The sequence below is a fragment of the Symphodus melops genome, assembly GCF_947650265.1.
Source record: "Symphodus melops genome assembly, chromosome: 6".
Taxonomy (NCBI): Eukaryota; Metazoa; Chordata; class Actinopteri; order Labriformes; family Labridae; genus Symphodus; species Symphodus melops.
In genome coordinates this window covers 15396356-15422866 of record NC_136696.1, presented here as the reverse complement: position 1 = coordinate 15422866, position 26511 = coordinate 15396356, and the positions used below count along the sequence as shown (strand labels likewise).

Sequence of the window (26511 nt, the reverse complement as noted above, 5' to 3'; positions counted from 1 at the left end):
GTAAACTGAAACAAAGTGGATAACAAATCGCATTTGTGACCCCTTCAACTCGCATATACACACTTGTATGCACACAAGCTGTGGTTTTATTTACTCAAGAGTGTAATATTGATTTGAGGAGGGGATAATTCTCTTCTAACATGCAAAGGAACTGTGTTTGTGTTCTAGATCCCTTGGCCAGCCTCTCCCACCAGAAGAGACGAATGCAAGTGGGCAGGAAAAGATCTCTCAGTAAGAGCTAAAAACGTCTTTCTTTTAAGTGGGCATTTTGTTTCTACTCTCCCACTGTTGTATAAAAATATCTTTGTTCTACTGTACTAAAGATGAGTGAGAACTGTGCAGATCTCGAAGCAAACATCACTTGTAGTTGCACTGGGATTACATTGAATATGTGCTCTTAAAAGCATTTCAAACATTGACATTTTCTAATCTTCCAGTTTGTTTATACCAGTGTGTTGACATTAGTAATCTGTCATGTGGACAATGACCATAGGTCTGATTATAATCTTGAAGTCATGATTGAAACCATCATTTGACCTTAATCACTTATCAAGCTTCTGGTCGCTCCATTTAACAGAGTGAGGTCTGGCAGATGCTTTCATATTGCCAGGGATCATATGCACAAGTGTTTATTTTACATTCAATGTTCTCATGTTTTCTTTCATGTTGGATTTTTGCATTTGTTTTGAGTTGTTTTCTTTTAACTTCTCAAGCACATCAAAACTTGACATGGCCTAGACTTGACTTCCCCGTGAAACTAAATACTTAATTACTTTACACTGGTCTGTACTCACATGGGTTTAAAAATTCTTCAGTGTGTTTATCTGTTTAGCCTTTAAATGTGTTATTTAACTTGACCCATCAGTTGGAGGAAAAACTTGAAACAAAAGATGACTTGTCATGGTGCTTAGGTTTAGAGTTTTTTCAGACCCCCTTACCTAACTCAACCCTCATATAACGAGCCAAGCATCACATCTCCCTGTATGTGGCTGAGTGCAGATTTGGTTTGTGTGGTATGGAGAAACCTTATGTAAACACAATGAGAAGCTGTCTCTGGGAGCTGTGTTAAGAATTCTAACTTCCAAAAAGGCCTTGGGCATTTTGCTAGAATATGAAATTATGGCTTTTTGTGCCTCAGTTCTCTGCCTGGACATCAGCCAGAATAGGGCAAGCTCTCTTGCCCTTCCACACTTCTCCATAGCTTATTTTAGGCACCATGAACTCCTTTGTGTGTTTTCTGTAAACATTGTGGCACAGATGAATAAGGTGCCCTGAGGGGTGGTCTTTCTGTTATGGAGTCGGAGGAGAGTGAGAATTAAAGGGAGGCAGGGAGAGGCTGTTGATGCCCCCTGAAGTAATGTAAGCAAACACTTCTGGAGAGAAGAAAGAAAAAGATAGATGATGTGAAAGGTGTGAATGTGCACACACAAGGGGAAAAGAATTGCATAGATTTACAAAAGTGTGATATTTGCATGCTTTAAAAATAACTCAGTTTATTTTCTATCAATTCACTACCTATAAAATGGTAGCTGTACTGGCAAAGTTTTAATATTTTCTTGCTTGTTATCCAACAACGATGTTGTTCACGACTCAGATAAACCCAACCACATATAGGCCATATAAATCTAAAGAAAGACAGATGCCTAAATGAAAACAAAAGCTTACACAAACATAAGCAGCTGTCTGCTGATGACCCAGTAAAGCCAGATGAACTTAGCCATGCATAATTTCTAGTGCTATTCTTCTTTGCTATTTCTGTTTTTTCATATACTGTATATGTGATGATACTTTCTATCTTTTTTCATATACTGTGTATTTGATGTCAGGTCTGCTCAGACACATGAGCTGCATGAGCACATGGACATATATATGTTGCCATACGACTGGAGAGTATTGCACACAAAACAGACCGACTGCCACACACACACACACACACACACACACACACACACACACACACACACACACGAAAATGATTAGATAAACAACATCTGTATCTATATAAGTAATAAGGTAACCCTTACCCTCAGCATAAAGCCCCAAGTAAAGAAAAGTATATACATAATCCAGCATTTTTTTTTTTTACAATGGTTGACTTTATTAACTGCCTCTATTGTTAGTCTGCATCACATGACATCATTTATGAATATCAAAATTATTGTATGGAGAATTAAACAGCTAATGTAGACCTAGCAGTGGTCAATGTCAATGGGTTCGAAGAGAAAAAGAAGCTGAAGGTATAAGGATTGGTCACTTTATGCAAATAAAGTGGAAAAAAGCACTGAGTCATGGATGACAATGCTTGGTCTGGTTACAGTATTATTTTCAGAAGCATTACTCAGCACACTGCAAGGTTATTCCCTTGGGAATTACAGCAGATTACAGAAGGCTTTGCATTAGAGGATCATCAGAGATGTCTTTATATAAGTCTTGGATTTTCCTCTGCTGAGAAGTGGGCTCTTTGTGGGGTTATCCAGCAGTTTCACCACAATTTTCACTGACTAAAATAACCATATACAGTAGCAGCAATCACAAGCACTAATGATGAAAGGAAAAAAACTGTAAAAATTAAAGAAGTGTCATGACGTTCATTATTCTAAATGTGTTATCTGTTTTATTTCTATCAGAGGGAGTGCTCTAATTTCATCAAGGTGCTGCAGCCGTTTAACCAGACCCACATTTATGTATGTGGGACAGGAGCGTTCCACCCAGTGTGTTCCTACCTGGAAGTGGGCAAGAAATCAGAGGTACAAGCACATACTTCATGTTTTTGAAATGTCTTTTTTAAAATACTGCATTTAGTTGTGAGGTTATGCTGAGTTTCATACAGTTATTAAGTTAAGTTTTAGCGTCATCCAAATAGATGATTTGGGTCGAACATTAAGATGGTTTCATTCTGCAAAATGAGCTGGAAAATTAAACACAGGGTTTTATAGTCTGAAAAATTTCCAATTCATCACTCTAATATGGAACTGCTGGATGTGTATGTGTGAAAGAAATTGCTCTTTTCTCCTCCAAATGTCACTGTGTCGGCCGAATGAATGTGTGTTCACTGTTCATTAGATGACTATTTACAGACAATTAGAGGCAGAGAAAAGCCATTTTCCAGATACATATCATAAACTAAAAATGTAATTAATTTGATGAGTTTCCTATCACTGTCAAGGTCACCAATTAAGGGATGAGATTTACTGTTCTGCTATTCAACTCTCTTATTACAATCCATTATAGTAAAATCAATTTATGATTTGTGAAATGATTGGACAAGAGCACTTTTAAATCACACCAGTCTGCATATGTTTGGATTTTTCTTATTGGTCCAAAAGAGTAAATGGTATCTACTAAGTGTGGTATAGATAAAATTATTGTTATCTTTCCATATTCTGAATTCACTATTTGAAGCTAAATCATTTACAATGTGTCAATATAAAATCCAAAAAGCCAACTCACTGATTGATGTTTTTTTCTTTTTGAATTACATTCAGGCTGTAAGAATGCTGATTCATGAAACACAAGTGGCGACGTGCTGACAAAGAAAATGAATTCCGCAGACAGAATTCCGCTCTTTCTGTCTGTGTAATTTAAAGCTATCAGAAATAATGTGAAACCTTGCTTTTAGTGCCTCACTAACAATTATGTGAATTTCTATCTCTCAATATGCAGGACAGCGTGTTCAGACTGGAGCCTCATCTAGAAAACGGCAGAGGGAAGAGTCCTTATGACCCCAAGCTGCTCACTGCCTCCATGCTAATTGGTGAGTTTTGAGACCAGATACACAGTGCTGTTCTCATGTGTTAGGGCATATTAAAACATGGGAGTTTCATTTCAGCAGATTCACAGGGGGGGAAACACATGTAAATAACAGAACAGAACACTCCTGTCATTCATTACAAGGAGCTCTGCTCTGTAGTTGGTATTTACACTCTTCAAACCCCTCATTGACAGGACTGTAAACTCTATTTCAATCTGAATTTACCTCTTTTAAGTGCTGGGTTTGCGTTACAGATAATTGAGCTTCTTGTGTGCTGAATCAAATAGAGTAGGACTACGTGAGCCTTCCGTTCCTCTCTAGCCCTAATTATTGCCAGTCACATTGTGTTATATCACACCGTTTAACCTAGCAGATGGCCATTTTCCAGCCCATCACCCCTAATCTCCTCTCCTCTTTTTCTCTCCTCTTTTACCAGCATTATTATGTACTCCCCCTGTCTCACACCTCTGTCCTGTCCCTCCTCATCTGTCCCTCCATGCATTCATCTTTCTCTTGCCTCCCTTCTCTGCCCTGCCCACTGTGAAAATGTCAATTTCACACTCCTGATGTTCATCACATCCGTCACTGCCTTGTTCTCTCAGGACACCAACTCTACCTTTACTGCTAAGCCCCTAAACAATACCTCAGACTTTTACACCTGCAACACCAGGCGGAAATCCCCACACAGTGTTCTCTTATCCAGTGTTACTAACACAAACTAACTTTTTATGTTCATACCTCAGATGGTGAACTGTATGCTGGGACATCAGCTGATTTCATGGGACGGGACTTTGCCATCTTTCGCACTCTTGGCAAGCATCATCCAATCAGAACAGAGCAACACGACTCCCGTTGGCTAAATGGTGAGAGAGAAGAGGAAAATAGCTGGCTAACACTGATTAAATTACCTCTTCCAGTTCCCGATTATATAAGTGAAGTATGTTGTTTATGTCCTTCTAATCAATAGAAGAATAGTCTAATGTTTTGATAGTGATTATTTCAAGCCCATAGGTTCAGTTCTTTCCCATATGTTACTGTATAAACTACTCTCAGGCCTTCATTTTCATAGATTTGGTATTGATGTTCAATTTTATGAAGGCGACATTCAGCTTTACTTGTCTGTTCATCAAAATATCTTTTGATGTTTTTTAATAGGGCTTTAATTTTAATATTTGTCTATGTGTAACAGATCCCAGGTTTGTTGGTGTTCATCAGATCCCGGAGAGTGACAACCCAGAAGATGACAAGATCTACTTGTTTTTCAAAGAAAATGCTATTGATGGAGAGCACGTTGGGAAGGCCACACACGCTCGCATTGGACAGCTCTGCAAAGTATGCATATACAAATAAATACACACCGGCTCTCACACAAGAAAATTCAACCCCCCACTTTACTTTACGCACATTATATGAAATAGTTTCTGTATCTGGAAAAACCCTAGACAGGTCTCTGAGTGGCTTTTATGATGGTTGTTTTCAGGGCTTGCTATCTGTGATTATTTTTAGCCTGGGGAAGGGTGGGCTTTGTTGTGTGTGGTACAATCACCCCTGAAGACAGAAACCTGAGAGAAATGTTAAATGTCACCAGAACCTGAGAGGCAAAGTCACTGTCAATGGGATCACTGTTATCCTAATGCCAGGCTTTGGCACTGGTTTGGTCTGCCACGCCCCTTAGCCGCAGGGGATGGTTATGTTAAATAGTTGGCCTTGGATCAGCTTTCACTATCCTAATCCTATTCCTATTCATTAGGCAGGAATCCAACCAGCTGACTGTAGATCAGTCAGTAATGTCCAGCCTCAACCCCACATTTAGCAGGCTGCGAGCTCATGCCTTTGTCATAGCAGCCTGATTACCCAGAATGTCAGGAATCTGTCTTGCTCAATACAACACAAGCCATCCATTATGCAAGATGTGTTATTAATTTTGGCCTGTGCATATTTGGACACATTCTAATCCACTGTCATAAATCAACAGCATGTGGAATTAGATTTGAGCCAGCACTGTTTTCACTCAGTGCGTGTGCTTTGTTCTTCAAAACAAACACTTAACGTGAGGTAAAAAAAAACAAAAACATATTGTACATGAACATTTTCAAGTCTTTCTGAAGACATTTACAAATTCATAATTTAAATCAAAATATGATTTGTCAATAGGAAAACAGGAATGTCTGAGTGACAAGATAGTTTACTTATTGAGAATTTTAATCTATTCCATGAGACAACAACTCTAAAGACAATAAAAAGATTAACATAGCATAAATTGTTAGTCATTTAACAAGGAAGATGTACATTTACATAACTGTAAATCTGGCTTTAGCTTTCATCAAAAAGCCTATAGTCTTTATTTATATAAACAGCTTGATCACAAGCACTGTCCAATGAATAAAGGGATGTCGGCCAGAGTCTGAAGGAAATGTTCACATCTTTCCCCACCTGTTACAGTATTTGACAGTGTCCATAATCTGCTCTAAAAAGGGCAAGAAATAGATTTACAGTGGAAATTATTATGCTCTGTTTTTAGACAATTTCTTACTTCTAACAACAACAGGATAATGTAGATTTCAGCGGCATGCACTTGGGTAATACAAGTCACCAATAAACATAACACAATTAATAATAAACAATAAATGTATATTTTTTTTATAAATTTCATAAGACATTCAGATGCACATCAAAATCCCCAAAATGGACAAGACATTGCACATACTAACATAAGTTTACACATACAACTCAGTGAAAGTAAAACAGTCAACATTTCAGCCATTTCCAAAAGAATAAACTTCCCTGCTGAACTTCTTTCTGTTATTTGTCCCACAGAATGACCTGGGAGGTCACAGGAGTCTGGTAAATAAGTGGACCACCTTCCTTAAGGCTCGACTTATTTGCTCCGTGCCTGGCAGTAATGGAATAGACACACACTTTGACGAACTACGTGAGTCAACCCTCATGCACAGTAAAATGTTTTCACACATCATTTCATTGAGTTTCAGTGAACTCCTTTTGGAAAGGAATATGTCTGTTGTATTTTAAGTCTTTTTTTCTTGGCTTTCAGAGGATGTTTTTCTCATGAGCACAAAAGATCCAAAGAGCCCAATCATCTACGCAGTGTTTACAACTTCCAGGTATGAAGGCGAACACTGAAATGCAATAGGTCCTAATCACTGGTAACAAAGGCATTAACTTAATTAATAACCTAAATATATTTATCTTTTGTCCATCAGCAACATCTTCAAAGGCTCAGCTGTGTGTATGTACAGCCTGACAGACATAAGGAGAGTGTTCCTGGGCCCTTATGCTCATAGAGATGGCCCAAACTACCAATGGGTGCCCTATCAGGGACGTGTCCCCTACCCACGTCCTGGCACTGTGAGTATCAGCTGCCTTAACTGGGATGTGAGTGTGTCATGAACTGAGCTTTAACAGTAAAACCAATTGATGTCCAACAATTTTGTTTTTTTCTACAGTGCCCAAGTAAGACATTTGGAGGGTTCGATACAACCAAGGACCTTCCTGATGAAGTGGTAACCTTTGCCAGAAGTCACCCAGCCATGTATAACCCGGTCTACCCCATAAACAATCGGCCAATAATAGTCAAAACAGATGTGGACTACCAATTTACCCAGATAGTGGTGGACAAGGTAGAAGCTGAAGATGGCCTGTATGATGTCATGTTCATTGGAACAGGTACATCCTTACATTTGCATGAATACTGTGTGTATTAGACTGAGACATTGTAGAGTAAATGATTGGCTGATTAAGATCAATTATAAGCACGTTTTTTAAGAGTTTATGTTAACTGATTATACGCTTTCATCATTTTCTAGACATCGGGACAATTCTGAAAGTTGTATCCATACCCCGAGGCTCCTGGCATGACCTGGAGGAAGTCCTATTGGAGGAAATGACTGTTTTCAGAGTAAGCTTATTCTCTTCTCACCTGTGTTGCTTTTTGATGTTCAATCATCACTGCAGATGCAGCAAGTGTTTAATCTGTATCTTTTATTGTCATATTCAATCCAGGAGCCAACAGCCATAACAGCAATGGAACTTTCAACCAAACAGGTATGGATTTGGGTTCTTCATGTTTCATGTTAAATAAAACTATGTACAGGCACAAACCTCTCTTGCCAACAAATAGACTTTGAGCTTATATCATTATAATTATGAAAATATTAACTGCATATTGGGGATCAATCAAGGCTACAGTTAAGCTTCTGAGATTGACGGTTAACCATCAAAGAAGACACACCTTGCTGCTTGGTAGACATACACCAAATAAATGTTTGCACTTTGAATAACTTCTTTTATCAAATAAACGTGTCAAATGATGACTTTTCAGTGGCAGTTACCTTGTAAACGTAAGTCACAGGGAGAGATATAATGAGTCAGTCAGTTGACAGGTAGGAGGGTGCTGAGTATCTAGGATAGTCTGTCCACATTCCTGAACAGTACTTTTTCCGAAAACCTAAACTGTGGCTTATTACACATGAACTATCTGAAATGAAATATTGACTCTTTCTTTCTTTACCCCCCACAGCAACAACTGTACTTGGGCTCAGACATTGGCGTGTCCCAGATGCCTTTGCATCGATGCGAGGTGTACGGGAAGGCCTGTGCTGAATGTTGCCTGGCAAGGGACCCTTACTGTGCATGGGATGGCACCGAGTGCTCCAGATACTTTCCCATGGCTAAGAGGTACACAACACATACTACGCATTTATACAATGCACCAAGTTTGTTTATGCCATTGTGTTTCTGGCAAAATAGTAGGCTTTTTTAACACAAGCATACAAATAAATTTGGTGCATACTTTGGTTCAATCAACATCCAGTATTTTGAAACTCCTCAAAATGCAGTGTGAAAGGGAATACTATATAAAAAGAAAGGAACAAAATATACCGAAAGGTGTGTTTGTGTTTGGCCGATAAGAAACCTGTTTTAAATTAAAACGTGCTACTTTTAATACCAATGCCGAATTGCATGTGAAAGGATTGCTTTTGTTTGACATATTGGCATATTAAACATATGGCAAACTAGATTTGACTCATTGAGGAGAGATGAAGTCAGACTGCGATTCAGGGCTTGAGCTGGGCCCTCTTATGCTACAGGCTTTGTATATTTGCCAAAAACATCCCTAAAGGACTAGTATCGTGTTTCTAGCAGAAAGCTCGAAATATAACCTGCCTCATGTGTTTACTGTAATGAGAAGCAGTGACTGTGATGTCTGGAGGCTGTCTGGGTGAACCAGGGGTGAGAGGTTTGGTGGTAGTGTGGCTGTCGATGTGGACTGATCTGTAAGTGTGCATGTGCGTGTACTTTAGTGTGTGTCCTCCCACTCTGAGTTCCATGAGGCTTATTGATTTGAATGCTTGCTGCACAGAATCCTGTTCCATCTTTTAGTTGGACTCCAGAGTCCTACATTTAAAAATAAGACAGCCAAAGAAAACAGTTACCTCCAATTACCAACAACACATCAGCATTGGCTCAAAACAATGCAAGGCAGAGGGAGGGAAGTTGCCCATCACCGTACTATCTTCAGTTATTGTTTACAGAAAATACCATTTGTGTTGTGCTTGCAATTCTACTTGAAACTCTGTCGCTTGCATTTACGGCCTTGTGAGACGACAGACACAAATGATTGATTGAATTCCTCTGTCATACACACCCTATAATTAAGGTTTTAATATGATGCAATTGCTGTCTGCTGTTAGTTTATTTCGTTTGGCCTGCATATTAAAACCACAATCAAATGCACACCTGCACTGAAAACTTCCTGCAAACATGTTTTCTATTACACACAAAGAAACTGTTGTGTCTGCTGACTCATGAAGGATTTTTTTAATATTTCTGTCTCTGCAGAAGAACAAGACGGCAAGATATCAGGAACGGAGATCCACTCACACAATGCTCAGATCTGCAGCATCATGGTTTGTCAATTAAAGACGTGTTTTGTAATGGAGGCATCTGTTTATTTCAATTTTCATTCAGACACAGTGAGCAACTAAATGTAATTCTTAACTAGCTAAATTCGATCCATTTCGTCAAACACAAAGACCAACAAGCTTCTGTTTTAAGGATTTATTTCTTCCTTGGACGTAAAAAGGGTTCCAAAGTGATCCAAATTGTCGAGAAGCCAGTTGAATGTGTGTGGCGCTATGTCTTGTGTTTTATGTGTTTTCTGGTGGTGTGAAAATTAGAGTTTGTCCATGTGAAACTTATCATTAACATGGGCAGGATTCCTTAGAGCCTCCTTTCGGTTGCCAAGCCCTCCTCTCTACTGCCCTGTTAGTGGTCACAGTCCTAAAACAGGACTTATACTTGTTTCTACTACACTTTCTTGCTCTCTTAAGTATTTGCTTTTTCCATTTAATTGACAAGACCAAAGGAAAAGTGGATATCACAAGCTTCTAAATTTAAGAGAGTTAACTCAGACACAGCAAAAAAAAAGAAAAGAAAAAAAAAAGCATCCTCTAACAGAAAAGGATAGCTTTTTTTGTTTTGCTTTTTAGGGAAGTGGTGATTTCAATTTTCTTTGGCCAACTTCACTGCAGTCTGGATTGTAACAGGATTTAGGAGATCAAGCAGAAGAACCCTGACCTTAAAGTGCCAAACCTCTCTGTCTAAATAGCACTGCACCTACTTTACTATATAAAACCCAGAGTTTGGTTACAGCCCATTTCCTCCAGTGGCTGTCTTTGTGGTGGAAGCTGCCACTTCTGTCTATAATGGAGTGTGATAAGAGAAGAGACTGGATAATGTGACAATATAATCCCAAAAGCAAGTAATTGAAAACAAAAACAAAAAGAATAAAGCTGGGCTTCCTAATTTAGGGAGCATGTTTTTTTTTCACATTTCAGTGAAAGAGAAGCAGAAAAGCAGAGATTTATACAGAAACCCACTTAAATTGCAGCTAAGACTGAGACTACAATATCTGCATTCAACAACCAAAAAAATAAGGTTTGCTTTAACAACCTTCAATAACTGTTCTGGTTTTTCCTCTAGATGAACTGAGTGGGCAGACGACTCTCCTGGATAAAACAGTATACGGTGTGGAAAACAGCAGCACTTTCCTTGAGTGCAGTCCCAAGTCCCAGAGAGCACTAACTTATTGGCAGTATCAGCGCTCAACTGATGACCGCAAACTTGAGGTTGGCAAAACCTGAGCAAACACTTAATCAGCTGTATTACATAGACTCAGACATAATGTAATGGGAACTTGTACTTCATAATGTCAATTTAGCTTTTCAGTAGTACAGTTGCATATTGTATTGTTTGAAATGAGCAAATTGGATATAAGTGAAATGCTATTTTATTATTTTATATAGTTTTCTTAAATCTGTCTCAACCCCCCCCCCCCCCAATTCTTTTTTCTGCAGATCAAATCAGAAGAGCGTTTCATCCGCACAGACCAGGGCCTTCTGATTCGTGCTCTTAACAAAAAAGATTCTGGGATCTATCTGTGCCAGGCAGTGGAACACGGATTCATGCAGACACTGCTGAAGGTCACCTTAGAGGTCATTGACACAGATCGCCTGGAGGATCTGCTCCATCGCGACAAAGACACAGCGGCCAGTATTCCAGTTCAGGAACGTTCCTCACTTCAAGAATCACCCAATCAGAAGCTGTGGTACAGAGACTTCCTGTCCTTGGTCAACCACCCAACTCTGAACAGCGTTGACGAGTTCTGTGAGCAAGTTTGGAAAAGGGAAAGAAAGCACAGGAAGCAGAAAGCTCACCTGGTGCAGCAAGTACAAATACACCAGCAGCAGCAACAGCAGCAGCAGAAGGTTGTGGTGAACCCTCACCCCCACCCCCACATGCATGCTCAAGGGCTTTCTGCCAAGTGGAAACACCTGCAAGACAGGCAGAAGGGACGCAACCGCAGGACCCATGAACTAGAAAGGGCTCCCCGCAGTGTCTAATCTACAAACTAAGACTTTTAACTCCCAAACCTGAACCCACATCCAGAGCTCATCCTGTATTCCAAATCTACTTTCCCACTTTTCTCCTTCAGATCGAGATATGGACTTCCTCCACAAGGATAGTTTTCCTGCTAAAACTATCCTGATCAGCCGGTGGATGTTTTCATGCGTGGGCAGCCATGTTTACAGTATGCTGGTGCAGAGGACTGCAGGGTACAGGATGTTGTATCACACCAGAACATTGGAGCATATTATCTCAGCTGGCCCGTGAGGCCTGAGCACATCAGAGGGACTGTGTCGACCAGAACAAGGCCTGGACTCATCTGCCCATCCTTCAGATATGACTGACTTCATTATGGCATCATAGTTTTAATGGCATTGTCTCATGGCATGCTATTACGGTGTCTATATCAGTGTAAAACGAAGTGGATATCTGAAATTTCTTTTCTACTTAACATTTATGAAATAAGAGGTAGTGGGATTGTATCAAATACAGTGTGCAGTTAAAATGGACTTCTTTCTGTATAACAAGCACAAAACAAGTGAAACTCATGGAAAAGCACATAATGGGATATTTGGTCTTTTTTTGGTATTATAGGTGGTTAAATAAGCGACACTAGAGAGAGAAATGTCCAAATGCTGCAAGAATATAGGGACATTTACCATGTGTCAATGAATCTAATAATGTAGCTAAAATGTGTAAATATTGTATTCTAGGACTTCTCCTCATTCGAAAGGGAATGGCTTACAAATGTGTTGTTGCTTTTTGTTGTTTCCCCAGATGAAAATGTATTTAAGAAAACAAAAAAAGCAGATGTAAACAGGGAGATATTGTACATAACATTGTGTCCATGACCTAGATAAGCTTCCCAAACAAAGTCAGGTTTTTATTCTTCTGTTTTGCTTATCTGTTTTTATTTGACTCATCAGATTCCTTCCAGTGTCAGCAGCCTGTCACTCTTTATCGATGTCTGCCAGCTGCCTTTTCTCAGTGCACAAAATGTCATACTGGGTTCTTCCATGTTCCTTCTTCTTTGTATACATTCATTATTTTAATAAGATATGTGTATTTATTTATATTCAAATGTGTAAATTGTGAACATTTTCTCCCATGTGCAAATGTTCTATTGATTGATTCATTTTCATTAACATCATCTGTCTCTTAAGATAACTGTTTAATACTGTATTAAGACTACTATAGTACATTGTTGATTTTTTACAATATTGCTCACCATGCATTATATAGTCTATGAAGACACTGAGCAATTACCCAGTGTCCATACTGTATATTTCTTCTACCTGTATCGCCTCATATCCATATTCTTCACAGGCAGCGCAGTGTGAAAACTTCATATCACTGCATGTAACAAAAAACACACTAGTTTTTATTATACAGTTGACACACACACATACAGAAACCTGAAATGTAGCTGTGAACATCATGTAAATATAAATACTATGTTCTATGTTTGACAAGTATGACACTGTTTACTAGTGCATGTGAATGCTATTGTAGTGTTCCTGTTTTTGCTATAGCAATGATATACTAGTCTGGTGTTTGTCAACGATACTCTGTTGTTTTGCTTATGCAGTATGTGATATTAAAGTTGTACATAATATTTCTGTTAGGTCTCTGAACTGTATAAATGATAATTCCTGAGGTCTTGATTCCTGAAGTCATTAAAAAAAAAATATCAACAAGATCTGAGCTGGGTTTTGTTGTGGATTTAAATATCCAACATCCTGGACAGCAATGGACAATGTGAGTGAAAACACATCAGTATGTTAGACTACTAGATCTTATCTAGTGTGTGCTTAAAAAACAGAAAAGTTGAACTGAGTTGAACTCCAGAGTTGTGGGACTTTCCGTAGAGATGTGCATATGATAAGTTCATCATTATTAAACGGGGAAAAAAGGATGCCTCACTCCACCTATCTTGGACATTCAATAAAAGTGAGGAAATTAAGTGCTGCTCCTGCTGCTGCTTGGCATGATGATGATGGTGGTGATGTATTCTACTGATCTAATAAATGTCTCTTCATAAAGTGCTGCTTTGATTGAATCTATTTTTATTGTGTGATGCCCTGCTGCTGTCATGGCATCTGGCTATGCCTTTTCTGTAGAGTATATTATCAGTTAACAAATTGTATATCTATATTTCCACATAAATGAGAAAGACCTTTATAAACTCTTTTACATCCTTAGCATTTGGATTCACTTAATGCAGTACGCCTCTGTTCTGTCCTGACATGTTTACATGATGATGATGGGATTAGCCCAAGTATTTACAATAAGAGAAATACATATGGAAAATCAAAGTGGTTAGGGGAGAATTCCAGTCACTTCAAGCGCCTGTTATTCATATTGAAAAGTGAAGCTGTGCACAATGGTGTGCCTCAGGCAGAAGGAGAATTACAGTGAGACCTTGATGTATGATGAGAAGTAAATAATACATGAGATGAACGACAGGCGTCTCTTTCAGAAAGCCAGCAGCTTCGGTAAAAAATACTGTATAACTTTGGTTTTCCAAGAAAATACGAATATCTGGCTATCAATGCAAGTTCTCAAGGCCTGAAAAGACCTTTTTTACATGCCCCGCATCAATATTTGAATTGTGTTTTACTACTGCCCTCTGCTGGTAATTTTAGTAAAGCACACCTTCATCATGGGGATACAAGTTATTCACATGTTGGTTCTTTAAACTAATAGCTATAGCTTTTGCTGGGATCATTTCATCTCAGCAAAGTGACAAGGCAGACATTTTAGTAATGTCTGCTCAAAGACTCTCCAGTACGGTATCTTTTTGGCATTACAGTAAAACCTGAAATAAAAGTGCGTGACTGCCCTCTGGTGGTGGAAATAAGCTCTTATTACAAAGACAATTTGCAATATTCATCTATGCCTAACGGAACAATTACAGCTGCCGCTTTGACTTTCAGCCAAGGCATTGGATGACTGAGAAGAGCCTCCCAGACACAAAAGGCCAATACACTCAGTGGAAAATCTGAGACACGAGTGATTGATTGGGAGATGGAGAATACAAATATTAGGATGTAGTTAATAGCAGCTTTGCTGCTGTTTTATTGCAAAGAGTCTTTGAATTTGGAAAGTGTTGTATTTATTCTAAAAACATCTTAACACTTTTAGTTATTACAATGAAATTCAGTTCAATGAAAATAGGTTTGATTCTTCTTGCATTTATTGTCTAAATTGAATCGCGGGGGAGATTTTTTTTGAGAAACTTGACTGTGATTAATTAACTTTTCTGTTGCATCATTTGAATGTGTTCCTGACCCTTAGACTTTTAACAAGAAAGGTGTGTATCAGGAGTAATCTGGAAGGCAACTGGGTGAACATTTGAGAGCACATGTTTGAATGCAGAAACACACTCTGCATTAGAGTCCCACGGACACTCATCATTTTTTACTGCAGCTGCATCCTTCACTGCAGCTATGGGAAAGAAGCACGAGTGTATTCCCTCCTTACAGGAGGCTTGGAAAAAGTGAAATGGGGCAGATATGGGGCCATTTATTTTACTAGAGACAATACACTGAGTTGATGCTTCACTAGGCTCAGTAGGGTTCTGCTGGAGGTATGCACAGATCACTGGTGCGTTCCAGCTGCTCTGTTCTGGGTCAACTCAAGAGACAACACGTCGGTTTATCTGATAATTTGGCAGAAAAAAATCCCCAAGCAGGAGATTCAGCACCAAGTTTTACCATTAAAATCCCCAAATTAGTTAGGATTATAATGTAACTACAGACGTGGACACTCCCAATAGTTGGGACTATTTTCTTTAAGCTCCTGGAAACTCAGAACCACAACAGCCCTCTGTATAATCAAGGGTTTATAATAGTGGTATAATCGAGGGTTTATAATAGTAGGCATCAAAAAGTATTAGTTTTAATACAAAACCAAATACTGTCATTAAAGTTTCCATAAACTTTTCTGATAATTGGTTTGAATTGGGCATGGTGAGGCTTGGATATTTATTATAATGACTACACAACTAGCCTGTGAAACAATCACATGAAGAAGTCACACTGCAACAATTTCTCAGAATAAGCAACTTTCAGGAGCATTCTGGCTGTTCACTGTTGACCATGGTCGTCCATTTTTCGGCTGCTAAATTTATTGTATCCTTTGATGATCAGTGTTGGCAACATGTAATCAGTGTTATCTGAGGAAGTTTAGCTCCATAATTGAATAGCACTACTAGTACAGTTTCCGAGCATTGTAATAGTTAATGTTTATTTTCCCAATTGTTTCATTGGATTCTTATTGAGATTCTCTACTTTGATATTAAATGCTACTTTTGTATGATTAAAGTCCATATTTTCAGATGTTAAAAGACGCATGCATCAAAACTTGAAGACAAAGCAGGATGAGCTGCATCACCCACAAAGCTCTAGCTCAACCACACACATCTTACTTAGCCACCACGTCTGACATCGCAACTTAAGAATGAACCTAGGCAGCCCAGAGAGCTAAGAAATAACATTGATATGTCACAGCTCTGTTCTGCCACTTTCTAGCACAAAATGGTATATCACATAGCTCGTTGAGTGAGGTAAGGATCTATTCTTTCCCTGAAGATGTCAGTTATCAAAGACTTTTAGATTTCTGCCTGCGTTCTGTCTGCGTCATACAGTTCATACTGGTTAAAGTGTGTGTATCAGAGTGTGAGTGTTGTTGTTTGGAGGGTGAAATCTTATTATCTATAAAATCTAATTTAGCAGGCCGGGGGATATTTACAGGATCATGGATGGATAATGCTTTGAAGTGAGATCAAGTTTGAGTGTGTCCATGTGTGCTTTTCCCCACCTAACGATAATGTATTTTAGCATTGTTAGCATCATGTTAGCATGCAGGGGCACATCCCTTGCCAGGGGTAAAATAGAGGACAAAGTATTTATCTGGCAGCTGTAGTGCTGGTGGTGTTGTACAGTTGACAGGAACCTGGACTGCTTCTCTACAATGAGCGACAGAATGGCTAAGACTATAAAGGTGCAGCAAAGCCTTTGGTTCATTTCCTATCTGGAATTAACTTGATCTTACGACTGTCATGTAGTCATAGTGTAGTGTATTAACACTTGTAGAACAAATATACATTGGTATTATCGACTTCATTTATTTTTCTTTTGTCAAAAACTACATTATGTGTCATAGTATAGTTTTTCACTTGATAAGCATTTCATCGGTTTCCTTTAAGTGCAACAAAAGTACACAGTAATTTGCCAGCTGTCATCTTTGATAACTATTTTAGTTTTGTCAGTTCACAAATCAAACACACGTACTGTAGTTTAATAAAACCATCAGTCAGTTTTCCCCTGCCAACAGTTAGCTGAAGCACTTTGGAAACATCTTACAGATCGAGTAAACAAGAGAAACGTTGAATATTTTTCTTCCTTTACCTTTGCAAGCCCTCAATTGACTCATGGAGAGCACTTATAAACATGCAATTACGTTAGAATACACCTCACCATGAATGGTCAGTCATGCCAAGTCTGTTGTAAGCTCCGTGAACTGTTTATCCGGTGGCTATATGATGTACAAGTCAGGTCAATTAGTTTTATGTGTACTGTTCTGGGCAGTGTCATTGTCTAGACTGTAGAAAAGAAGAAACAGCAATAACGTGAGTCTGGGATGGACCTAAATGAGAACGTTGATGTGAGAATTTTTTCAACCACAGCACTGACAGACTGAGGGATACTGCAAGAAAACATTTTCAGTTTTCCTTCCTTGTTTACACATGTTATTATGTTTCCTGTAAAACGATTTTTTAGTCTGAAAGAATCCTAAAAATGTCAAAATCAAAGAAAAGATGGGGGATGATATTACAGGCCTTCATGGGGGAAAAGGCTGTGGGAGCAGATATCAGACTACAGGCCTCATAGGGGGGCATTGGAAACACCAGCATGAAAGCTGCGGAAAGGAGCGGATGAGATAGGATCAGACAATCAATGAATGGGGCTTCAGGCTTGACCTTTCTTGACCCTGAGATGGGTCAAAGGTTTTTGTACCAAAGAGCAGAGGTCATATGCCTAGAAAAATGTGTCTAGGTAGCCTGTTGTTTGTCTGACTGTTAGCCGGCCGTGTGTCTGACTTGTTGCCTGGCTGCTCCCTTCCACACTTTCAATCTTTGATTGATTGTGGGTTGTTGAAGTGAGGTTTGGCTGGAGCTCCTGGAACACATCACCCTGTAGAAGGCTTAGCACTGACAAGCTAGCTCAGCCCTTTTCACTAAATATTAGGAGAGTGATGAATAACATACATCTTATTTGAAATTAACAGAGCTTAAAAAGTTCATTAGAAAGTTCAGATTCTAGTTCTTTCCGTTAAGCAATCAAAACTACTGCAACAAGTTTGAGAGTAAAAATAAATCCCTGTCAGTCTCAGCTTCCTTTGTTGTTGTAATTTAAGACGAATTGCAGACATGGAAGCTTAAACATTCACCACCAAAATGAATCATTGTCAGAACTGATTAGCAAACGCAGCCTTATAATGTACAAGAAACTGAACAAAAGCTTTACCGTTTTCTTATAATAACAAGACCGGCTGTCATTAAAATCTTCAGCAGCAAGACAATGAAACTTATCAGCATTTCTGAATCTAACACACACATAATGTAATGGCTCACAAAGCAGCACTGATTTTCAAAGACTAAGAAATGCACATTCATTATTCATTTTCTGTTACTGTCTTCAGTTTTCTGCCAAGTAGAAGAAAGCAAAACAAACAGACAGGGGTACAGACAAAACTATGTCAGCAATTAAGTTTCACTTCTTAAACACAGAGCAAAATGAATTCCAAACATTTTTTCATCACACCCCTGAGCAGGCCCAGTCTTGTTGACACTAATTTATTCACCAGTGAATTATATGGTGTTTTTTTAAGCACAACAATTCTGCTTTAATGCTGTACGGTTTCAATTTTGTTTTCTACAGGGAAACAATTGTGAACATATCTTTTAGCTTAATGTTTCTCTTTTGCAATTTGAATCATAGAACATGAGAGCGCTTTATTATTGAGTGATTATAAGACACTTTATGCTAGCACATTTCGAATGACAACCAGAATATGTGTAAGTGAGTAGTGTAGACCTTCAATCGTATTAAGTAGTGAATTATTGTTTTAAGGTGCAGTGAAGACTTCAAATGACCTCCTTTGTGCATGACCTTGGTCTTTGCCTGTCAAAAACTCTCTTTCAAAAATTGATACTTGTCAGGATGAGACGACACTTTTGCTTCTGTCAGGAGCTTCACTCACAGGTGTTGCTTAAATGTGTTTTCTTGCCCAAAAGTAACCCCTAGCTAACCTTTTCATGTGGTAAACGCTTGAAAATAGCCCATTTGTTTGGGCTGTCACCTCATTATCCAATGAGTGGTTAGAGAAAGAATTCCCCCTGCCACCGCACAATCCACCTCTCAAAGTTCCAGGTGGTTGGACTGTTATTTTTCTTTAATTATTTATGTTTTGTTTTTAAAAATTCAAATTCAATTAAAAAAGAAACAGAGAAATCCTGGCAGAGCAGGATAGAATACACAAGGACAACCATTTGCGACAAGACAAGACAAAACAAACCAGGACAAAACATAAACAAAATCATTAAAGACAATAGTAATAGCCTCGTCCTTTGAGGATGGCACTGAGGACCTGACCGAGCATGTCTCAGATCAGAATGTCCAGATGCTATTCAGCAGGATATTGCTTGGACATAGACTTTTCTAAATTGTATGTTCACATAAATAATGATTCAATGTACATACACTATATGCACACATTTGCATGTTAAGTCCTACATAAAACAGTTCTTTGCGAGAGAGAACATAAATAGAAAGATAAATATAAAGATGCTTATAAACATACTTATAAACATACATACATACATACATACATACATACATACATACATACATACATACATACATACACATACCTATCCAAAATAATAACCTCCAGGGCGTTAAACACCAACTTCCAACTGCACAATTACATTCTAAACCTTTGTCTTAAAACCAGACAGGATAAGGCTCAGAGAATATTCTTGGTCGCTGCCCAGATCCTTCAGAAAATGATGCTGCTTTTTCCATTGATACCAACTCGAAGTAATCTTTATGCCAGCTGTCCATGTCAAAACAATTCAGCTTTTTATACCTTCCAATTAATAAGTATTACCTGTTTGACAGATGACAAGGCTAATCCAATCAGGTGTTGTACTTCTTTTGAGGTTACACCTTCTATGTTATCTCTCTTTTGAGGTTACACCTTCTATGTTATCTCTCTTTTGAGGTTACACCTTCTATGTTATCTCCCAGTATACCCATTGTTGGATTTAATGTGAAATTTATATTAAGTAATTTGCACAGCAGATCTTTTACATTGATCGAGAATTTATTGACCTCTGTACAGTGCAGTGATCGATGCATAAGAGTGCCAGTCACCCCACAATCATGCCATATATGACCACCACAGGATTTTCATCTGGGTTATTTTGTATCTTACAAATTTTGAGAGGCGATTCTAACGACTCAGTATTAATGCATTCCACTGGTCTGTTGTTCGATGTGTGTCCAGATCTTTCTCCCATTGTGCTTGCGTAGATGTATTACACTGAGCAAAGGAATGACACAGTGATTTGTAGAATTTTAAGACGGTTCCTCTGCCAGTGGCTTTAGGTGTATATCAAATGTTTTATTATTACCCAGAGATTTATTTTTGAGTGTATAATTGCACAGTATACTGTATATTTCAGCTGTAAATACTGACAGAGGTGTAAATTACGCTAGCCAAAATGTATCTCAAGTTCATGGAAGTCAACTATATCTCCATCTTTTAATAACTGATAAAGCACAGTAATATTTTTATTTTACCATACTGTATGTCATTGATGAGAGGTTTACCACCAGCTGTAAGTAATGTATCTTTCCATTCAGGAAAGTAAGGCATGGAACTTGACTGTTTTCTCAGAGCTCTTTCAAAAATTGATACTTGTCAGGATGAGATGACAAATTTGCAGTTTAAGTGCTTCTTTCAGGAGCTTCACTCACAGGTGTTGCTTTAAGGTATTTTCTCGCCCAAAAGTAAACCCTAGCTAACCTTTTCATGTGGTAAACACTTGAAAATAACCCATCTGTTTGTGCTGTCACCACATTATCCAATTAGTGGTTGGAGAAAGAATTCCCCCTGCCACGGCACAATCCACCTCTCACAGTTCCTGTTGGTTGTGTGAGACTGTTGATGAATATACATTTGTGGCTCAAAAAATGTGGCTCCAAAGCAAGTGTGTTTTGTTCCCAGAAACATGTTTGTCTTTGGAGATGAAGTGTTGACTTTATTGACTCTGAAAAGTGTTTACCTCTTCTTCTCTTTAAAGACTCAAGCGGATGTTGCCATGGTTTTTGTGGAATTGTTAGTCCAGTAATTGTGGGCACATGAAGTGACAAACAAAGACAGTTGCACAGCCATGAAACAAGTAGAGAGTGCACACCCAAGTTTAACTGACATTTCTTCACTGCCACATTGACGTCAGTCTAAAACTGTAACTTATTAATGGTTTTATAGCAGTGCTTCATCACCGCTGTAAATATCTTGAGGCAGCGCTAAAGACAAACTGCTTTAGTCAACAAGAGATAAATATTAAAGTTATAGGAACGGTACTCCATTATAGGAAGTTTATGAAATCCTTTAAATAAGAAAATAATAATAAAAAGAGGCTTGCAGTACTTTACAATGAATATGATACTACTGCTAGCTAGTGGAAACCATATCAAACATTAACCCAAGCAAAACCACCAACTGGCTACCCTGTGCACAGCCAATCTACATTCTCAGGTGCTGGTAGGTTGCAGGAACATATGAAAAATAATGTCATTCATGGGCGGACCTGAGTTAGCTAAAGGCTAAACGCATACATTTTTTCCAGGTAAAACCATGTTTTACACTTGTTTTAAATCATTTCATTTCATTTTAAATCATTTATGGCCTTGATGTAAAAATATAAATGTTAACTTTAAAGGGTTGTGTTTGTTTCCTGCTGTGTCCATTTCACCACATTCTGTGCAGTCAGCTTTCTTGGGTCTCTCTGGTATATGCCAAGTTGGATTTTAAATATTCCTAAAAGTCATTAATCAGAGTTAGTAGGAAATGTAAACTTACTGACATATACAAATGGACGAACGAGCATTCTTACACAGGTCACTGTCGTGCCATTTAAAGTGCTCAGAGTGATAAAGTGCAGGTTAACAGATTAACTGATAGTTCCATCAGAAGGACCAACAAATCTGTAACAAGCATTACGCCTGATACCCTTTACTCAATTCTCATCTTCCCACCCACATTCTTACCAGAGCCTCACACAAGCAGCATGCACAACACTAATGCAGTGAAGGGTCTTATCAAACCACTGACCTCTTGACAGGTGAGGCCTCACTCCAGATATGAACTATGTGTTAATGTGAAAAGTGTCTGGCTTTTGTGAAAGGAAAAAAAAGCCGTAAACAACACACACTGGGCAATACCTTAACAAGAGAGACATTCCAACAGATAAACCCAAAATATGACTCACGCTCTTCATTAACACATGTGAATTCTGTATGTACTCCTTTTTATAAACGATGGGTTTAAATGATGGTTTTGTTCACCAAAGAGGGTGTTTACATAGTTAAATGTGTGTTTTAGATTCAAAGTGAAATTCATGACTGGCTGTTAACAAATATGCTGGCCTGGTCACAGAAAATTGTTATATATGCGAAGCTGTGAAAAGTGACACAGATCTCACGCTCTCACTCGATGTTATTGCAACTATTACCATTTCATAAACATGCAGACAGCAGCTCACGCTTACGCTGCATCACCCTGCATCATTCACCAGCACATGAGAGCACTGCATACATTTTTAACCAAGTTCCATCATTGTTTGGTCTGTTTTATGCAGAGAGTTGTTTTTTTTTTCAGCAAGAATCAGAATGTGAACTGACGCAATGTACAGTTTACCCACAGAGAATCCACATACCCACCCTTGTGCTTCAGCTTTGGTACTGAATGAAATGTGATTGACATTTCTTTCTGAGCATAAATCATAAAACCAGAAAGTTGGGGAAAAAAACCTGCCATATGCACATATTGAAGGCAGATGTTTAGTTTATGCTTGTCACCATTATTATCACATCAATCTTCATTAGTCTGCTTACAGAACTACAAAACTTAGAGTGTTTAGGAAATGTTGGGCCAGAAAGAGACTATAGACATTAAATAGCTTCATGTCTGTCATTTTTTATCTATACATAAATACACACATGGAGCTATACCGAGCATGTCGAATGAAAGTGCACTGTAGGATTAATGGACATTTCCACATGTGAGAGAGCTCTCTCATCCTTGTGCTTACGTGCAGAAAAATGGCAGAATTCACCTCAGAGTGCATAAACACAAGAAAACAATATACATGCATTCACACACACACGCGCACACACACTCACACACCTGTAGATTATATGATGGTTACCATGATGATGAATGAGAATAAACACAGAGCCAGATGGTCACTTCTACATATCACTCCAGAGGCGTGACCCATTCCTCCTCTTAACCATCTGTGACTGCAGAGCTCAGGTCTAAGCTGGGTTTCCCATTACTAACTCTATAACTAAGAATCATATCCTGAAGCCGAATCCCAGGAAACAAGGGAAAGGCTGGCTATGTAATTTTTTTCCAATTGTTTTTTAACTATCTGAGCTTGGATGACACACTGTGGGTTCTGCCATTATGTTTGACAAAGATAGAATAAATTACAATGCTTTGGTGCCTTGGAAACCCATGGAGAATAGGCACCTATTTCGGGCCTCACCTGGTTAGCAGCACTAAGTAGCATAGATGTGAGGACATAATAAAGTGTAAAAGGATACATGGATGTCTTTCCACTTATCTATAAAACATACTTGAAAGTGGATATAAGTAGGATTTTTTCATGGAGATGTACCGATGTTTTGTATTTTTTTTTTTTCTTCTCAGACGGAATAGGGCTAGTATCAAACACAATGCAACACAAACTCCCAAGAAGAAGCTTCGAACGCACATAAACAATGATATACATTTTTGTAAATCTGAACATATCGCAATTTATTTCATCAGATGGTGAAAAAAAACAATTATTGCTACCGGGCAACACATTGTGAAAGACATTTTTGTATTCAAAGACAAACTTCTATGGGCCATATGATAGCCACCTGTGTAAACGGTTGGAGTATGTAGTGGCTCTGAAAACACTGGATCACTGGAGTGCTGCTGAAGGAAACCAGGGCCCTGACCTTTGTTCAGGAGAATAGAGCCTTGCAGGCTGTCCGTGGTAGACATACACTAACATCCACACAGTTTCATGCACTAATACATGTACATAAACTCACTCAGTTCAGTCTATCTTGCTTCTATATCATTATTTCCTTTACCTTCTTTCTCTCTCACAGTGTAAAACTGCAGTTCAATGCACATTATTATTAGACACTTGCATGTGCAATAACATGACACAGGGCAGGAGGAGCGTTACATGTCCGTCTCTGTGGGTCAAACAGGAGGTGAGGGAGGTGTGTGTTGAACAGGGGCGGATATTGACACAGCATTAACGGGAATGAAAATATTTTCAATGTTCAGAGAGCATGAAAGGAGCACCGCCAGACGTTTGGACATGGCCTGTTCAAACAAACTGGAGACATCAGCACTCAATCAAACAGTCTTTTCACACACGCCGGCTTCGAACACAAAGGGGTTTTATATACTCGAGCACAGATTTGATGACCATGATTTCCACCCTCTGAATTGTTTTACATTCATAGAGCTCACAGTGCCGACAAATATCTCTGCAGTGCAGTACATGCTGGATAAATATTCAAGGAATTGGTGAAATCCCAGGGACGCATGCGAGAGGACAGAATTCTAATGCAGGTGGGAAGAAAGTGGGTGTATGGTTGCTGAGTATAAGAGTGCGGCATTAGAGGGCCATGGGTACAAGCTACTGGTGCAGTCAGAATATACAAATGGAAACATCAAGGGCTGAAAGAACAACACAAATCAAGAAAAAGGGAGGAAAGCAGGGACAGAGGGAGGGAGGGTGGGTTAAAAAAGAGTGATGGAGGTGGGGGATTGAGCCACTGCTTTTTTGTTTTTGATTGATTTCCCGCTATCAGACCTTGTAAAGGAGGGAGAGACGTGTGTAGTTACTGAGGGGCGGATGTGAGTGGATGCCATGCCCACTGGCCGGTGTGCATTAGCGTTTTTAAACAGCTATTAATCTGCTGTAGTGGCTTTTACGATCGGAAATAAGAACCGCCAAGGACTAACTCTCATCTGCAGGCTGAAGGTGATGAAATAGTGTGTCACTGTCGGTTGGCGCCAAGAGAAGCTGAAGTTGACCAGTTGTCTCACCCTCAACAACAGATGAGTCTTTAATTGCACCAGGCAATGAAAAAAACAGGCATAGTGTATGTTACAAGATGACCCCACCCCCCTCCCTCCCCCGCATACAAAGTCCTTCTGTTCTGGCAGGGAACAGGTGCAATGTGGGAGTTGGAGTCATCAGATCCCAGGGTGGTGCCAAGGGGTGCGGGTGCAGCTGCTACACTTAATGCCTGGAAATCCCATATTAAAGAATGTGTCTTGATGTAAAGGATTGCAAGTTGTTTGTATTCCCACTGAGCATGCATTCCTTCCAATTTTCTGCCTCCCCTTTTAAAAAAATGTTTGCATTGTTCTTGCAAAAAAATGTGATATTGTCTATGCTGTCACATGATTTTTTTTCAATCAATAAAAAATTAAGCTTTGGAAATGTTCCTATAGTCATCCCTGTTTAACAAGCAAAAAACCCCAATTACACCACAATGTAAACCAGAGAAGAAGAAGAAGAACAAAAGGAAACTTTTTTCCCTTTGCACACTGATGGAATGCTTCCATTTTAGGGATCAGCATGACTCATTGTTGTTGTCACCACACAGCCATGAGAAAGAGACAGAGAGAAACAGATGTATTACAGAGAGATTTACCGGAGACAGACAACTCTTTGCACCAGTAACTGGACGCCTTTGGGACTTTACTGTGGGATATGTGCAAATTCAATAATGAATCCAGTCACATCTTGTCTGTGTTTTTTTTTTTTTGAGAGAGTGTTGTGTTCTTGTTGAGCCAAATCTGAGAGTCTAAAACCTTGAGAAAAATAACAAGGATACAAGGACAAATTACAAGGATGTTTACTAATTAGTTGTATTATTTTACACAATACTTATAATACCCAAGAACCTCAAACACAGCTACAATAACACAAACCTCACAAAAGAACAAACAGTTCCAAAGAAGGACTTTGCAAAGGCCAGGTCTGTTATGATACATAAATGAAGGCTGCGAAGGACACAAGGACAGAGTAATAAGAAGGTTCTGCACGACTGAGGAGTGTGAGAGATGGGTAGACAGATAACCACAAGGAGAGTTAAGGGAGAAGAAAATTGCCATGAAAGGAACCTTGTTCACGGAAATCCATGGTAACAGCTATAATGACTACCCAAATGGAAACAAACACAAAGACAGCAATAATTGAAAATGAAAGAGGTGCCAGAGGTGAGTTAAGAGGCTGAAAGGCTTTGGCTAAGGTCCAAGTTAATGCAGCCGAGGGTTGGAGCAATAAGAGGTGGTGGTGGTGAAGGAGAGGAAGGTGGGGAAGGGGAGAAGCAAGGGGTGGTCTTTAGAGTGACATGGGAGGCAGGGGACTGCCTGGGAGACTCGGCACACTTAATCCTGCTGCCTGGGAGGGAGAGAGAGAGAGAGATCTCCAGGCAATATAGAGGAGGGAGCAG

At 39.0% G+C, this 26511-nt stretch overlaps 1 protein-coding gene across 3 annotated transcripts in view; it reads left to right on the top strand.

Annotated features, from left to right (window-relative positions):
- Positions 1 to 13710, top strand: part of sema3ab (sema domain, immunoglobulin domain (Ig), short basic domain, secreted, (semaphorin) 3Ab) — a 38108-nt gene extending 24398 nt beyond the window's left edge. For all 3 annotated transcript variants that reach the window (XM_079347094.1, XM_079347093.1, XM_079347092.1), the window contains 15 exons: positions 169 to 231; positions 2628 to 2747; positions 3664 to 3754; positions 4495 to 4614; positions 4941 to 5083; positions 6569 to 6683; positions 6804 to 6873; positions 6973 to 7117; positions 7216 to 7435; positions 7576 to 7667; positions 7772 to 7813; positions 8289 to 8446; positions 9611 to 9678; positions 10754 to 10899; positions 11128 to 13710. In XM_079347094.1, coding sequence (XP_079203220.1) covers positions 169 to 231; positions 2628 to 2747; positions 3664 to 3754; positions 4495 to 4614; positions 4941 to 5083; positions 6569 to 6683; positions 6804 to 6873; positions 6973 to 7117; positions 7216 to 7435; positions 7576 to 7667; positions 7772 to 7813; positions 8289 to 8446; positions 9611 to 9678; positions 10754 to 10899; positions 11128 to 11673 — 2139 coding nt within the window. In that variant the 3' untranslated portion in view covers positions 11674 to 13710. The remainder of the gene's footprint in view (positions 1 to 168; positions 232 to 2627; positions 2748 to 3663; positions 3755 to 4494; positions 4615 to 4940; positions 5084 to 6568; positions 6684 to 6803; positions 6874 to 6972; positions 7118 to 7215; positions 7436 to 7575; positions 7668 to 7771; positions 7814 to 8288; positions 8447 to 9610; positions 9679 to 10753; positions 10900 to 11127) is intronic.
- Positions 13711 to 26511: the final 12801 nt, after the last annotated feature.